The sequence below is a fragment of the Megascapheus bottae genome, chromosome 11, assembly GCF_031878675.1.
Source record: "Megascapheus bottae isolate mThoBot1 chromosome 11, mThoBot2.hap1, whole genome shotgun sequence".
NCBI lineage: Eukaryota > Metazoa > Chordata > Mammalia > Rodentia > Geomyidae > Megascapheus > Megascapheus bottae.
In genome coordinates this window covers 8409336-8424909 of record NC_143519.1, presented here as the reverse complement: position 1 = coordinate 8424909, position 15574 = coordinate 8409336, and the positions used below count along the sequence as shown (strand labels likewise).

Sequence of the window (15574 nt, the reverse complement as noted above, 5' to 3'; positions counted from 1 at the left end):
GCTCTGCGTAAGCCCCATTTGGGCACACTCTGGGCAAACAGGACTGCCTGTTTAGGAGAGGAGGCTGTTTTAAGAGGGCATTTGTATGGAGATGTGGACAGGAAAGGGTCAGGACAACATCAAAGGTAATCTTAAGAAGAGAACCTCCTTTCTGCCCCCTTTTTTTATATTCACAAAGGTCACTTTTAAGTCAACTGTGAGCAACTAGGCCTCTCCTGAGGCATTTACTTTGTTGTTATTTTTTACTTGAGATTACAATAAGTCATTTATCCCCCAAACAGATTTAAGAACAATAAACAAATACAAAAGGAAAAGGAACATCTCATCAATAACAAAGACTGCATCTAAAGGCCTTGAGTTTTGTTCCTCTTTTACATCTCTTTCCAAGCAAAGCAGGAACCCTACAGAGAAAGGAATCCAGAAGATATGAAAGTTACAAAAATAGAAAAAAGATTCCCTCTCAGCCAGGATCTAGTCCCTTCTTGGGAGAAATGGTGCAGAACACTTAATTCTTAGTAGGGTTTATTTATGATAAAACTAAAAAGGAGTCCTTATATACAGTCATACTGATATTATCTTGAAAATATAAAGATACTTTTCTTGATGAATTCAAAGTTTGTATTTTGAAGTTGAATTGTGAAAGAAAAAAGGGGGGGGGGAATTGACCTGTGTGCTACATTGAAAAATGAGGTGCAGTACCAACCAGTTGCAGCCCAGCTGGTGATGCCAGTTAGAAAGTAACTTTTCAGTTGACTCTACTGATCCTAGATTTCTTTTCAAGACAGAGGGAGCTCAGATACTGTTTGGCCCAATTATGTTCTCCCCTCTTCTTCTGTCTCCCCCATAGGCTTAATGAAGGACTTGGCAGTCGGACTCATCAGTGATAAATAGTCGCTCTGCCCAGAATGTTTATTAGACTGACAGCAGTGTGCACTCTCCTTGCTTTTTTCCCTGGCCACTTATGACTCAGATGAATTTTAATAGGAGCAAAAAGCTTTTATTTGCACTGTAATTTCACTTAAGGATCATATCCTTCAGAAACTGGCAGACGCCTGTTAAGTCTTGATTGCAAAACACACACTCCAGAGTAAAGAAACATGCAGAAGATGTTATTATTCAACCTGTCACAGTGTTGCAAATCTACTTGGAACCTAGGCTATCTAAGCTCTTTGCTGGAGCCCTTCCCCCACCCCTTGTAAATAGGTCCAGAGAAGAGCCCACTTGGAGATTTCCTCTGTCTCTGTGCGGAAATCAAAGGGTGAATTAGACTCTCTCTTTGCATCCCTGCCACAGCGATGCCACAGGAGGCTCTGAGTTCCAGCCCTCCCTCCATATAGTGGAGTGGCACTGCTCCGGGTACTGATTCTGTTTCACCCAGAGACTCACCAGAGACTTGGTGGGAATCCAGAAGTCTTCTGATAGTGGCTCCAATACCCCACAAACCATGTTACCCATTTTTGTTTGTGTAGATCAAATCTTGACTCAGAGATCTAGGATTCTTCCTGTTTGGTAAGAATTCTTCTTATTAGAGACATTTTGTTCGACCAGAATAGCTTAAAGATGTCCCCAGTTGTTTGAGAGCCATGTGCAAAACATACCATGCATGTTATGCATATTGTTTTCTCTCTGTGTTTAAAAATCTTGTGGTGATCTCTCCACGTAGAAGGTATTCTTGTATCTCTGTATCCTAATCATCTTGTTACATCAAAAAGACTATGCCTACAAACAAAAGCTAACTTTTTGGATATAAATATAAACATTATCTGTTACTGAAAAAAAATGGAATTTTAAAGATTGTTTTGCCCCAAATGAACACTGAAACCCTTTGTCTTAACTTGCTGATCCACAGACCTGGTGGGGCACAGATTTGGACAGCAGTCTGCTGCCATCTACTGGTACATATTCAGTGTCACTCCATGCCTTTGGCCCACCTCGCTCTGGGGACCTGCCTTCCCCAGAAAGGTTTGCTAGCAGTAAAGGGAACACAAGAAAAATTCTGTTTTCTTTACAAATTCCCAGATGTTTTTCTTCAAGATTTACTATCTATTAGTAATTAACTACTGTAGTACTTCAATTTTTTTCTTAAATAACTGGCCTACTTGTATGTCAGAAATGAATCTGTGTTGAATAAGACTGAAAAATAATGTAAAGGGCATTAGGGTAATTTGAGTTAAGAAAGCTGAAAACTGATTTTGGAGGACAGTTTGATTTTTGAGGACAGTTCTTCATGCAGATTCCTTTATGTTTTCGTTTTGTTTTGTTTCCCTTCAAGTACAAGGTGCATGTCTTTACCAAACTTGCGGCAGAATTGAGCAAATACATGCCAGAAAAAGTGGCGGAGGACACAAGCAGCATTCTACGCTCCCCGATGCCTGGCGTGGTGGTGGCCGTCTCTGTGAAACCTGGAGACATGGTAAGGGCTGCATCTGCCTCCAAGAGGAGCATGTGACACTCAGACTTCCATATCAGTGTACCCGCACTGTTATCCACTCTGCTGTCACACCCTCTGTGGCTCTTTTCTTGACTCTCACGAAGCTCACAGATTTTGTGCTCCTATTTTTTATTCCCAGAGATCTGAGAGGGGAGGAGAAATGAGGGCATTTCTGAACTGCATTGTTTTAGGAAGTATTTCCCTTAAAAGTTGCCATTTATTCTCCAGGACTCTGTGCTGGAGCCATCCTAAGAAAACTTAACGTAAGAACTAATCCTTTGGTGGGGAATTTCTGGACAAACGTCTAGTTGGGAAGGAGAGTTCTGGAAAGGGTAATCCTGTAATCTGTTCGGTACTAGCATACTTCTGGAACAGGGGAAGCAGAATTTAGGATCACAATTTTAAGTTTTTCATCTTGACCTTGTGACATTAAAACAAAAGCAAAGCCACATTACTGTTTACTCATGTGTTCAGTCTCAAGATAACTAGCAATGGATGAACTGGCATGAGTATTTTTTTAAGAGCACATTGATTAGTACCAAAAGTGAAAAGAATACTGGATGCATCCAGTATTTGAAGAGGCACTTCAGTGCTTGCATTCTTATTTATTTACAGCAGCCATGCATGATAGGCTTTCATGAGTTACCTGAGATTCTGTTTTGTGTCTGAATGAAGTCATTGCGTTTACATATTCTCTTGTAAAGATTGTGTTAAAAGGCTCCTGATTTCTTTATTATTACAGATAAAAACTCACATTAGCATTAAAAGAAGCTAACATTGCTGGCATTGTCTTCTAGAAAAGTATTTCATATAAGAATGCCCAGTACAGGTGATCAGGTTCAGTTATTTTAAATGATTTGTCCTGAAATTGATATATCAAGCTGGAAAGCTGACTTCACATTCTTCCCCTGATGATATGAAAGGAGACCTGCCGGCCTTCTGAGACACACTAAGAGGCCAGGTTGGATGACTTCCTCCATTTACTTTAAAAGCATGGAGATTCTTGGGGGAAATGACATTCACTGACATTACTGACACCAGATAAGATGCTTTGTGGAATGTATGTGTACGTGTTGAGTTCAGGGGAGCTGTTTGCCTGTGTATCTTCATTCTGCAGGATTGGGATAGTAAGAGGTTGCTCCTTGACCTTGACATATAATGCGTTACAGAATCTGTGGAATCTTCTAGTGACTCCATGTCTCAGTAACAGGTTGGTAAACAATATGAAGGACTTGTGGTATTTTTTTGTATTTATTTTGTTTTGTTTCGTTTTTTTCATTCTCAAGGTTTCTCTAGAAGGTACATTGTGTACTGCTAGCCTCAGCATGTCATAGTAGCTTTAAATAAAGTGTGTAATAAATATCCAACTTACATCCTTACCTTTGCTAACCCATGAGCCCACAGTGGTTAGTGGTTAGTGGTGGGAAGGTAGGGAAGGAAGGGAGGGGTAAGCACCTGCCTCCCAGCAAGGAAAGACTGAAAAATGAAGGTTACAGTTATTCACACACACGCGCGCGCGCGCGCATACATACACACGCATACACCACTTGCTCACTTGTAGTTGCTCAGCAGATGGACATGCTCTTGTCCCTGGCTTCACTCTTCCATGCACTAACAGGGTTCATCTTCATCGTTTGCACTTCCTGCTCAGTAAGGTAAGGTGGGCTTGCCAGGCTTTGGTGAAAGCACCAGGGCGAGGCTGGTGCCCGAAGCAGAGAGGTAGCTACTGTCCATCAGTCAGTACTCAAGGTGGTTTAATTTGACAAATCACTATTGAAACTCTGTCACTGCAGAGCAGAGGGGCCTGGCTTTTATGTGTTCCTTCATGTCAGAGTTCTGAGGGCCACACACAAAGAGGGGGCTTGTCCTCTTGGCATCCTTTGCCTTCTTTCTAAGTGCTCTCAGTGCCCAAGAGCCCCTCGTGGGTGAGGTGGAATACACACAGCCTTCAGTTTCTCCCTTTGGGTCCCGCAGCACTGCCTTTCATGCCTGTGCCATCGTGTCATGATAAAACACAGGGAGCTGCATTTGGCGGCTCTTATTACAACATCTCTTATAAACACTATCTCACATAGAAACTGCACTTGAACGAAAGGCACAGTCAAATGTAAGGAAATACTGCTTGAAACATTTCAAGTTTGACTGTTTAAACTCATTTGACCATTTTAGGACATGTTGTGTTTTTCTTACCGGTAACAATAGCTGAATGAGGCTCCACTCTTACCAGTAGAAAGATAATGAAATCAGTCATCTGTCTTTTCAAGGAAATCAAAGCCCTACAATCCATCAGGAGCCCACACGTGTTATAGAACTTGAACTCAAGCCCTAGGTAGGGTACTGTCCACCATCAGTTGAGCTAGAGCTCCACTTCTGGCTTTTCCCTGCTTCCTTTTTCTTGTTCTCCTCCTCCTCCTCCTCCTCCTCCTCCTCCTCCTCCTCCTCCTCCTCCTCCTCCTCCTCCTCCTCCTCCTCCTCTTCCTCCTCCTCCTCCTCCTCCTCCTCCTCCTCCTCCTCCTCCTCTTCTTCTTCTTCTTCTTCTTCTTCTTCTTCTTCTTCTTCTTCTTCTTCTTCTTCTTCTTCTTCTTCTCTCTCTGTGTGTGTGTGTGTGTGTGTTTTGTAGTGAATTGGAGATAAGAGTCTTGGGGACTTTCTTGCCCAGAAAAGCTTCAAACCATGATCCTGAGAACTTAGCCTCCTGAGTAGCTAGGATTATAGGTGTGAGCCATCCTTGCCCTTGTTAGCTTTTTAATAAAAGTTAACAAAAATAGCAACAGTACAAACCAATAAAATGAACTATACTAGATTTTTAACAGTACATTTATTTATGATTCTTTCAACTTATGTATAAGTTCTGTGATCATCTTAGATTTTCATTAAAAATTTTCATATAATGTATCAAAATAAAACAAGACAACATATAAGGCTCTATATCAAGTTATATGATTTTCTTTTTAATTGGCAATTTGTGACACTAACAGGGAGGCATTACGTACCTGCTGCTGCTGTTTCTTGCTACTTGTCTGGCTTTCATGAGTAAGATGGCCTTTGTCTTTATGTTTATGGAGCCAAGATGCAGATCCGCTTGGTGTTGAGACTGGCCTTTAGCAGAGGGCAGTTAGTTGTAGACTGTTTCCCTCTTGAACAATGCCTTTTGTGGGAAAATGGTATCCATACAGCATACCAGTAATGCAATGCTTATAGTCTATTACTATTGCCTGAGTAGAAATAATGTTAATACACAGTTTCTTCCTTATTTTGTTTCCTCCGTAGTTGCATCTGTTCCCTTAGGGGAATGCTTCAGGAACATGGGTGAGTGAGCTGTGAGAATTACACACCTCTGGTAGAGCCTTGTACATCCACCTCCCCTTCCACTCACTCCAGAGCTTAGATACAGTAGGTCTTAAGGAAGTAGCAAATAAACTTGATGAGAGTCCTTTCTCCCCTCCCTCCCTCCGTCTCTCTCCGTCTCTCTCTCTCTCTCTCTCTCTCTCTCTCTCTCTCTCTCTCTCTCTCTCTCTCTCTCTCTCTCTCTCTCTCTCTTTCTTTCTTTCTTTCTTTCACAGCTCAGCTCTCAGGTGTCCACAGAGAAGGGTGAACTGGGCCTCCTGGTGGCGCTGTATGTTTCTCTGACATGGCACTTAGGCGCCTCATGCAGCCTGCTCTCAGGAATTGCAGCCTTCTTTGGCATACTTGCCTGTTGGGTGGTGGTTCCATTTTCTGAGTACTTTGACTTACAGTCATAAATGATGGCAGAAGTAAATTTGCACATATAGCAGTAGTTATGTCACAGGATGCCAGTTTTGTTCCCACTTCTCCCTAATATGTAGACAGAAGGTTCACACATTCATTACCATTTTCAAACCTTTATATCATAAATGACTGTAAATATACAGAAAGTTACGGAGAATAACTGCACAGGCATCATGTAGTCTTTGTTGGCCTTTCCCATATTTGTTTTGAATTTTACTTAGCAGTCAAACATTTTATATATCTATCTATATCATGAATTTTCCCTGTCTTCAGAGGTGATCATTCTTCTGAATTTGGCCTTTTAATCTTTTTTTTTTTTTTTTTTTTTTTTTGCCAGTCCTGGTGTATGAACTCAGGGCCTGAGCCCTGTCCTTGAGATTTCTCAAGGCTAGAGCTCTAGAACTTGAGCCACAGCACCACTTCTGGCTTTTTCTGTGTATATAGTACCAAGGAATTGAACCTGGGTCTTCATGCATGCTAGGCAAGCACTCTACCACTAGGCCAAACTCCTGGCCTCTGGTCTTCTAATCTTTTTTTCAGATAACACTTTGGTTTGTAGGGTAAAAGTTGAAGAAGTTTGACAATTTAACTTCGTGGATCCATCAATATATTAAGTACTATAGGAGAGTCTTGTGCAAGCTTGGCATTTATTTTTCAAGAAATGATCATGAGATAAAGAGCATGTTATCTTTGTTTATTATTAATGTTGTTGTTATTTTGACTCATCATGGGGCTTGAACTCTGGGCCTGGGCTCTATCTCTGAGTTTTTCAGCTCAAGGCTAGCACTGTACCCTTTGAGCCACAGCACCACTTCCTGTTTTCTGGTGGGTAAGAGTCTCACAGACTTTCATGCCTGGGATGGCTTTGAAATATGATCCTCAGAGCTCAGCCTCCTGAGAGTTTTAAGTATTTTTGAAGATGACCATTCTCAACATTACCAAGATTGAAAGTATCTTTTGTTTTTTCTTTTGGGCCAGTTCTGGGGTTTAAACTCAGGGCCTGGTCTCTGTCCCTGAGCCTCTCTCTACTCAAGGCCAGTGCTTTACCACTTAAGCCACAGTGCCACTTTCAGCTCTTTTTCTGTTTCTGTGGTACTAAGGAATCGAACCGAGGGTTTCTTGCATAGGAGGCAAACACTCTACTACTAAGCCACATTCTCAGCCCAAAAGTATCTTAATGTAAGAATTAAAACCATCATTTCATTGAGTCCTTTAAAACAGTTTCATGAAAGTAGACAGTCTAGACTGATTTCTTGAAGCTACTGTAAAAGATACCAGTTTTAACTAGCTTCCTTTGTAATGCAGGATTTGGGTCTGGTTTTGGGTTAGATCAGAGGGCAGTAAGCAATAATATTTTTCTCTATTTTAAAGATGTTTAAGAAAACTGAGCTTTGGCCACAGTCTGTCTTCTTTCCCGGAAGTGCCTTGCTCCCCATTGCTCAGTTCCAGGGAGACCCGGATGAGGGACAAAGGCAGCACCTGGCAGACAGACCACAGGGCCGGGCCTCTGCTGGGCACAGAGTCCTTCCAGGAGGCTGTCAGCTTCTTCAGACAGGGGTTGGCATTCCTGCCGCTGCTTCTCCTCCTTCTCTTCTTTGTAATTTCATGATGGTTTCATGTTTGCTTAAACGCTGGAATCTTCTGGGCTCCTTTCGGGGGGGAGTACATGTCTGCTCCAGGAAACAGCCTATCTTTGCAGCTCAGAAAGAGGAAGTTGGGATAATCAGATGCCAGCCTGCCTTTTAACAAACCCAAGCTGCCTTCTTCAGATCTCGGGACCTTAAAATGCATGGCGCACGGCACCTGTGTTTTGAGTGGCACAACCTCTAAAAGTGGAATGGAAGGTTTTTCACTTGTGTGGTGCAATCAGCAGGGTTGACATTGATCCCTGGTTTTCGGGGGGCCCGGTGCAACAGAAGGGGAGACTGCAGAGGGCCAGTAAGCTTCTGAGCCTTCTGTCTGATTTGGCAGGAGCACAGAACATAGGACAACAAAGAAGGCTCCCTCCTTTCCATAAAAATCCGTCCTCCCTCCTTCCCCTCCCCCAAAAGGGGGCTGAGTTTTTCAGCTGCACACAGCGATTTGGTGCTCACTGTTGCAGGGAAACAGTTGCTGTCTGAACAGGCAGGAAACAGTTTTCTTTTAATTGCCGAAATCATTCGGAAGTGCTCCATGCCCTGCTTCTATACAGCAGATGCTGTGCATTAATTGGCCTGCGTAGAAGTGACCCAGGGTTCCTTGCAGCGGGCCCAATTTTAGGCAGAGGGTTTAAATAGCTTATTTATTATTTTGTATAATCTGGCGTACATTATGTGCTCCTGCACGTGTTGGGTTTCATGGTCTGCAGTTTCTAATGTCTTGTGGGTTTCAAAACCTGTGTTTCTCTGGTAATGTACTAGCAGCAGGTAAGCTCAAAATACCATCCATCAGAGCTGATTTTTTATCCAGATACTCCAATGACTGATGAACCTGTCTTTTGTATGAATGTTTAGCACAGTGGAAAGCCATATGCCACTGGCACCGGTTCCTCTGCATTCTTTCCAGTTGCTGGTGAGTGGGCTTCCGAAGGGGACAAACTCGATGCCATTTGTGTCCTCCTGCCTCGATTTAAAACAATTGCACCATAAAACAGCCCTGGCTTTGGATGACAAAAGAGGGCAGGGGCCGTCTTAAAGGAAACCCAACTCCCATAATGATTTTCTTGATCCGAAGTCTGACTCCACACTCTTAATAGGGAACCTTGTTTTGTTCCTCCCCGTCTGTTGCACACTAGACCTTAGCCCATTAGAAGGGCGTCCCTCGTGTGGGAAGACCACAGCTGTTACTGTAAATCTCATCCAGTCACTGTATCACCCCCATTTTGTGGCTCTGAAGGATGAAATTGAGAAATGGAATACTGTGCAGTCATCCTTTACGTCTCCAATTTATGCCTTTGCCATCATTTTCATGCTTTTATTCCAAATCAAATAACATTAGTGGGTTACCCCACCTTCTGATACCCCACCTTCTGATGAGTATCCAGGCCCAGGCACAGCTTTCAAGTCTCTACTTTGGGGCTTCTTTTATCCTCATTGGAAATTCCCACCCCCAGCCGCTCCTTTTTCTTAGCCTGCTTGCTCGCTCGTTGCACAGTCTGAGGGGTAGTGGCAGTTTGCAGTTGGAGCCATACAAGTTGTCAACTGTGTCCCTGTCAGAGCGTGTGCTCCAAGAGGGGGCGTGTGTGCAGGAAAGGCTTGTGTGTTTTTTAATCTTTGTGGAAGGAGTGAAGAGGACTTGGTAGGAGATTGGGAGCTTTAATCTGAAACAAGATGCAGCTTAAATCATTAGCACAACAAAGCATACTATAAGCTTCAAGATAAAAGTCTCTGGGGAAAAAGTCCTCTGAAAATAAATGGAACTTGATAGATTTCCATATCATTTATAACTTCCCTTAATTACACTTGGAAGACTTGCCAGCAAAACTGGAAAATTGGCAGCCTCTATCCATTAGAGTCATTTTGCCGACCATGGCAAGCAGCTGGCTTCACTAGATTTTATTTCCCATCACTCACAATTAATCATCAGCTGGAGATGTCTGAAACTCTTCAGCACAGAGCAATGCTGGGTGACATTCAGGCCCCCAAACATGTGAAAATCTGCTGAGTAAAAGGGGTGAGTTCTCTCTCAAGCTTACTCATTTAGGGACGAGGCTGCCTCCTGCTTAATGAGCTCTGCTCTGATAATCAGATGCGAATGTGAACCTTGACCCCATGTCAGAGGAGAGGATGCAATAAGCTGGATGAAAGACACTCGATTCAGGCCTCCAAACTTTGCACTAATTACACAGGGAGTGCAGAAATACATCAGGCCAACGAGGCTCATCAGAAAGACTTGTGAGGCTTGTGACCAGTTACTAAGCCTAACATTGGAGACATCCTGTCACATTCAGTAAGTCTTTATCAGATGATTCACAGAAGTGTTCCAGAGACGTGTGCGAACACATGTTGCAGGACTGAGCCCTGCCATGAGCGCTGTCTGGCAGGGACTGCAGGCGGAGGAGCCTGCACCACGTGCCCAACTATGCCCCTGCTTCCCGAGGCCCCAGCATGGAAGGTGGGATCTGCTGTCCAGGCCCTGCCCCTTAGGCAGGTCGGTTCCCGTTGGCATGACTCTCCTGGGAGCTAGACTCAGGCATGGTGCCCTCCCAGGCCCACAGAGACTGAGTCGTGCGCTTTGCTTGCGCCATTCTCTGACATGCAGCTTATGCTATGGTTACAGTTGCTCTCCTGACTAGATTGCCTTCTTTTTTTTTTTTTTTTTGGCTCAATGTTGGCACTATACTGCTTTTTGCTGCTTAATGGGAAAGAAAAGTCTCTTAGCCTTTTCTGCCTGACCTGGCCTCAAACCACAATCCTTAGAATTCGGCTTCCTGAGCTGCTAAGATTATAAGTGTAATTCACTGATCCTCAATTCTGAGTTAATTTTTCGGCGTGTATACAGAGGTCCTCTTGTATAGTTTCTAAGAGCTATCTCCAAGTTGGGCACCAATGGCCCCCATTTGTAGTTACTCAGGGAGCTGAGATTTGAAGATTGTGGTTCAGAGCCACAATCTTACCTCTAATTAACCACTAAAAAGCCGGAAGTGGAAGTGCAGTACAATGGGTAGAGTGTGATTCTTGAACAAAAAAGCTCAGGGACAGTGCCCAGGCTTCAGGATCGACATCCATACATACATACACACACACACGCGCGCGCGCGGGCACATGCATACATACATACATAAAGATATGAGAGAAAACAACCAACAAAATAGATTGCTCCAAATAGAGAGTAGGAGAAACGGATGACTTTGGTTCTGTGTATCACTACATTATGCATGTAGATCAGCAGATACTGCTGAAACTAGGGGCCAGAAAACAAGAAGACAGTTGGAGGCCAAGATCTAATTCTGCAAGTTGGGACAAACTGTAGGTCAAGCAGAAAGAAGACAGATCTCTTCTAGTCAGGGTGCTTGTCCTTTGACAATCCTTTTCATCAATTACCAGTGCCACAGGCAGAGCATTTCCTCCTCCTTCTCTTCCTTCCTTCTTCCTCTTTTCTTCCTCTTCTACCACATCCGGCCTTTTCTGTGTATGTGGTACTGAGGAATTGCGCCCAGGGCTTCCTGCACACTAGGCAAGCACTCTACCACTAAGCCATATTCCCAGTCCTGAAACATATACTTCTGATGGTCTCCAGCTGAGGTGGAGGTTTGGAGACCTACTGCTCACAGTCATCTTTTTTGCAAGTTGCCATGTTACGAGCATTCAGAGCCTGCCAGGGAGAATCATCAGTAAGCAGCGATGACAGGGCCCCCTAAACTCATTGTCCCTCTCCCACTGCTCGCAGGTCCTGGAGGGGAGACGTGACCCTGCTCACCATTCTCTCTCTCCCTGTTCACTGTGCTCACTTCTTGGATTGGCCGTTGCCCTTTGGCATGGCCATCGGCACCTCCAGGGTTTGCTCCTGATCTGAAAAAGCATTCATGTAGGGAAGCAGTGGACTATTCTGTAAGCCAGCACGTCCCAAGAGATGGGTGAGAGAGGATGGAGGCACAGCTGCGGGCAGAGGGACAAGGCCGTGCCTGCCTATGACGCTCCTGGGGTGGGGTGGACAGAGCCCTGGGCTCTCCTCACAGAGGAAGGCAGGCCAGCTAGGTGGGTTGGGAGGCCAGCTCACGATACTCACTGGGTAGAGGTGGGGTCATCCATAGTTTTTGGATAGAATTTCCATGGTACTGTGTGGAGCTTCACATCTGTTCACAGGGAGCCATTGTGCCCTGTAGTCCGAGTTACCTTGTCCGTAGGTTGAAGTAATTGGGGTCTGGCTGTTGGACAGGCATTTGGCTCTGTGTAGGTCATGGCAGGACCTGCAGGGCTTTCCTGGAGGGAGCTGAACGGCAGGGGCACTTCAGCAGACCTGCCCTTCTCCTGGCTTTCTTGGCTACTGATTGCCTTTGAAGAGAGAAAGCAAGTCTCTAGAATGATAACGTGTGGAGTAACTGTTCTAATTCCTTGGACTTGGGCCTGAGTGTCCTCTTGGCACTACCATCTCCTGCCCTCCATGTTTTGAAGAACAGCCCTTGGAAGTCACTGTGCACAGAACGTAGATGCCAGGTGAAACGAATCAAAAAGCAGCAGTGAGCACTGTGTTCAGAGCCCCTCTCAGTCTCTCTCCTCAGTGCCAGCACCAGAGCCTTGGCATCCCCTCTCTTCCTATATTCTTGTGCCAGGAGAATGCAGCCCCCACCTGGACAGCAGAGGAAAGAACGCGCAGGGCCCAGGCAAGCGGCACTGCCAGCAAGACAGCTTGCGCGTCCCGGGGAGCCGGGAGAGGGACTTGGAGATCATTTGGGGATTGCAGGAAAGAACGTTCTCCAGGCACTTCCGCGCTACCAGCCAGCAGAGGCACTGAGACAGGACTGTCCAGGAGCTGCATCCAGCATGCTCACCACACCCCACGGAGTCTCATTCCACCATTCCAAAGAGCCAGAGGTCCTGTGCCAAAGAGCTAAGAGAAAAAAATCTGGCCCAGCTCCTCAGTACTTACCCATCAAGGCCAGAGAAAAGTGAATTAAAAAAAGTGGCTTTTAGTCACAGCTGATTTCTGGATGGAGGCCTCCACTTTCACCCCTGTGGGTTTGTACCCAGCTCTGCCTGGATTTTCCTCATGGTAAGAGGCAAATGTAGAAGCCAGGCTTGAGTGAGCACCTGTGGGTCTTCTTGCAGGACCAAGTTTGGTATGTGTGCCTCCTGCAAAGGAAGGGGCTGTGGTCCCTGGGCTCTAAGTCAGCTGCTGTTCCAGGAATGTAAGCAGAAATGTACCTTAAAAATCTTTCCTGAGATGTTATTCCCATAACCGAATTCACCTCTTTAGTGTATAGTCCAGTTGTTTTACTCTATTTAGAGTTCTGCAACCACATCACAATCTAGAACATTTTTAGCACCCTTGAAACTTTGTTTTTCCTTGGTTCCAGATCTTGAATTCAGGGTCTGGGCACTCTCTGTGAGCCCTTTTGTTTGAGGAGAGCACTTCCAGTTTTCTAGTGGTTAATTGGAGATAATAACAGCATGGACTTTCTTGCCTGGGCTGGCTTTGAACTTGGATCCTCCATTCTCGGCCTCCTGAGTAGCTAGGATTACAGGCGTGAGCCACCAGCGCTTGGTGAAGGAAACTTATCCATCAGCATTCACTCACCTATCCCCATTTAGGCCACTGTAGAAACTTTTCTACTCTGGACATAGCAGATAAATGGAATCATTCTGGTTTCAGCATCTCTGTAAGACTCAGGTTCCCAGGGCAGCCCCACAAACAGAATCACCAAACATCTAGTATCTGGGTGGTTGTCTAATGAATGAGGACTTGAGGATGGTGGGACACAGCCTTTCTCTCCTGTCCTTGAAAGATGCCGCTGGAGTGGGGAAGCATTAGAGGTCATTGGTGCTTTGATGAACATTTCAGCATGTGTGACAAAGTGTCCTAGAATGGCTTTACTGTAGGTATTATCGCAAAATTAGAATGCTTTTAAAAAAAATCTCAGTCCATTTTAAATTCATTTTCCAGGTAGCAGAAGGTCAAGAAATTTGTGTGATTGAAGCCATGAAAATGCAGAACAGTATGACAGCTGGGAAAACCGGCAAGGTATGTCCCCACGTTCCCACCGGCTTACCCGGCCCTGTGATGGAAGCAGAACTTCCACCTTTGCGTCATGCCCAGTTCTGGAAGGAGCATCGTGGGGATGCTGCAACTCTGTCCCCGGGGAGGAAGGTAACGCAAGGGGCTCTTCCCTAGCGCCTCCGCTGGTCTGTGTGTATGTTCAGGTAACCAGAGGACAATTGTTCTTCACCTTAATGTCTTTGAAATGAAGGGATCTTTAATTTTTAATGTTTACATCTGTCTTGAAGGCAGTTAGTTATCTGAGGATACTTTGATGACACTGCAGTAGACAGTTTCACAGATTGCAAAAAGGTAATATAACTCTTCAAGATAATTTCCACACAATGAGAATAGTCTATGCAGATGAAGAGGGTCTGCAAATGCCATTTATATACGTGGAGCTTAGTGATTCTGAGCAAAGAGAAAAATGTGTCACTGCTGAATTTTTTTGATTGAAACTTTTTTTTTTTTAAAGTGGGTCATAGGGCCTGGGTGCTGGCCTTGAGCCCTTCAGCTCAAGGCTACTGCCCTGCCTCTTGAACCACAGCTCCATTTCTCATTTTCTAGTGGTTAATTGGAGATAACGGTCTCAGGGTCTTTTGTGCCTGGGCTGGCTTTGAACCATGATCCTCAGATCTCAACCTTTTGAGTAGCTAGGATTACAAGGGTGAGCCACCTAGCCCAACTTTGATTGAAGCTTCTTGAAGATCTCTCTCTCTCTCTCTCTCTCTCTCTCTCTCTCTCTCTCTCTCTCTTGCTCTTTCTCTCTTTCTCTCTCTTTCTCTCTTTCTCTTCTCCCCCCACCCCCCCTCCAGGAATTGGTCCAACCTTTTTGCTCAAGGCTAGGCTACTCTCCCAGTTAAGCCATAGCTCCATTTCCAGTTTTTGGTGGTTACTTGGAGATAGGAGTCTCATGGATTTTCCTGCCTGGGCTGGCTTCCAACCACAATCCTCAGATCTTAGCCTCTCGAGTAGCTAGGAATATAGGTGTGAACTACTGCACCTGGCATAGGTTTATCTTTGTAAAGCAATTCCTTCACTATCTTTCTGTGACTAGATGCTGTTAGTAGGAAAATGGCCCTTTTCTAAAAGATGTCTGTGTTTGGCCATATCTACATGGTGGCGGGTGACTGGGGAAGAGAAGAACAGCGAAGGCTGCCATCAGCCGGTGTGCTGGGGTCACACTGGGGGACATGCGTGCAGAGAAGGAGATGTTAGTTTACAACTAAGCTTGCATCAGAATTACACATCTGTCCATCTGGTGGTCTATCACCCCAAAGTGCAGTGAAACTGATTGGAGAGGAAAACCCAGGAGCTACCTGTGTTCTCCCCAGAGAAAGGGTAGAGCCCTGTGCACAGCAGGGGCGGGAGCAGCAGTAGAAGAATGCGCGGCCACAGAGCGTGGCAGCATAGAATAGCATGATTTATGTAGAGTCTTGGGAATCCTTCCTTGAATTATGGTTTTTAACGTCGACAAGAGATTGTGTGCTTATTTTGGGGGATTATGGGACATTTACATGGCACTAGTATGAGAACGTGTCCGTCCATGGTAAGAACTTGACCTAGTTATGGGACCAAGAATGAGGGCCACATTCTAGGCACAGTAGCCTATGGCTAGGCTGGGGTGCTGACGCAGAGAGCACCGAGCCCATGCTGGGTGTCCTGCTTCCTCCCAGCTCAGATCTCACAGAGCCGAGCTGCCCTCCTCCCCAGCCATCT

General features: G+C 45.0%; 1 protein-coding gene across 3 annotated transcripts in view; it reads left to right on the top strand.

Annotated features, from left to right (window-relative positions):
- Nucleotides 1–15574, top strand: part of Pcca (propionyl-CoA carboxylase subunit alpha) — a 274525-nt gene that overhangs the window by 257119 nt on the left and 1832 nt on the right. For all 3 annotated transcript variants that reach the window (XM_090341922.1, XM_090341920.1, XM_090341919.1), the window contains 2 exons: nt 2273–2413; nt 13763–13840. In XM_090341922.1, coding sequence (XP_090198048.1) covers nt 2273–2413; nt 13763–13840 — 219 coding nt within the window. The remainder of the gene's footprint in view (nt 1–2272; nt 2414–13762; nt 13841–15574) is intronic.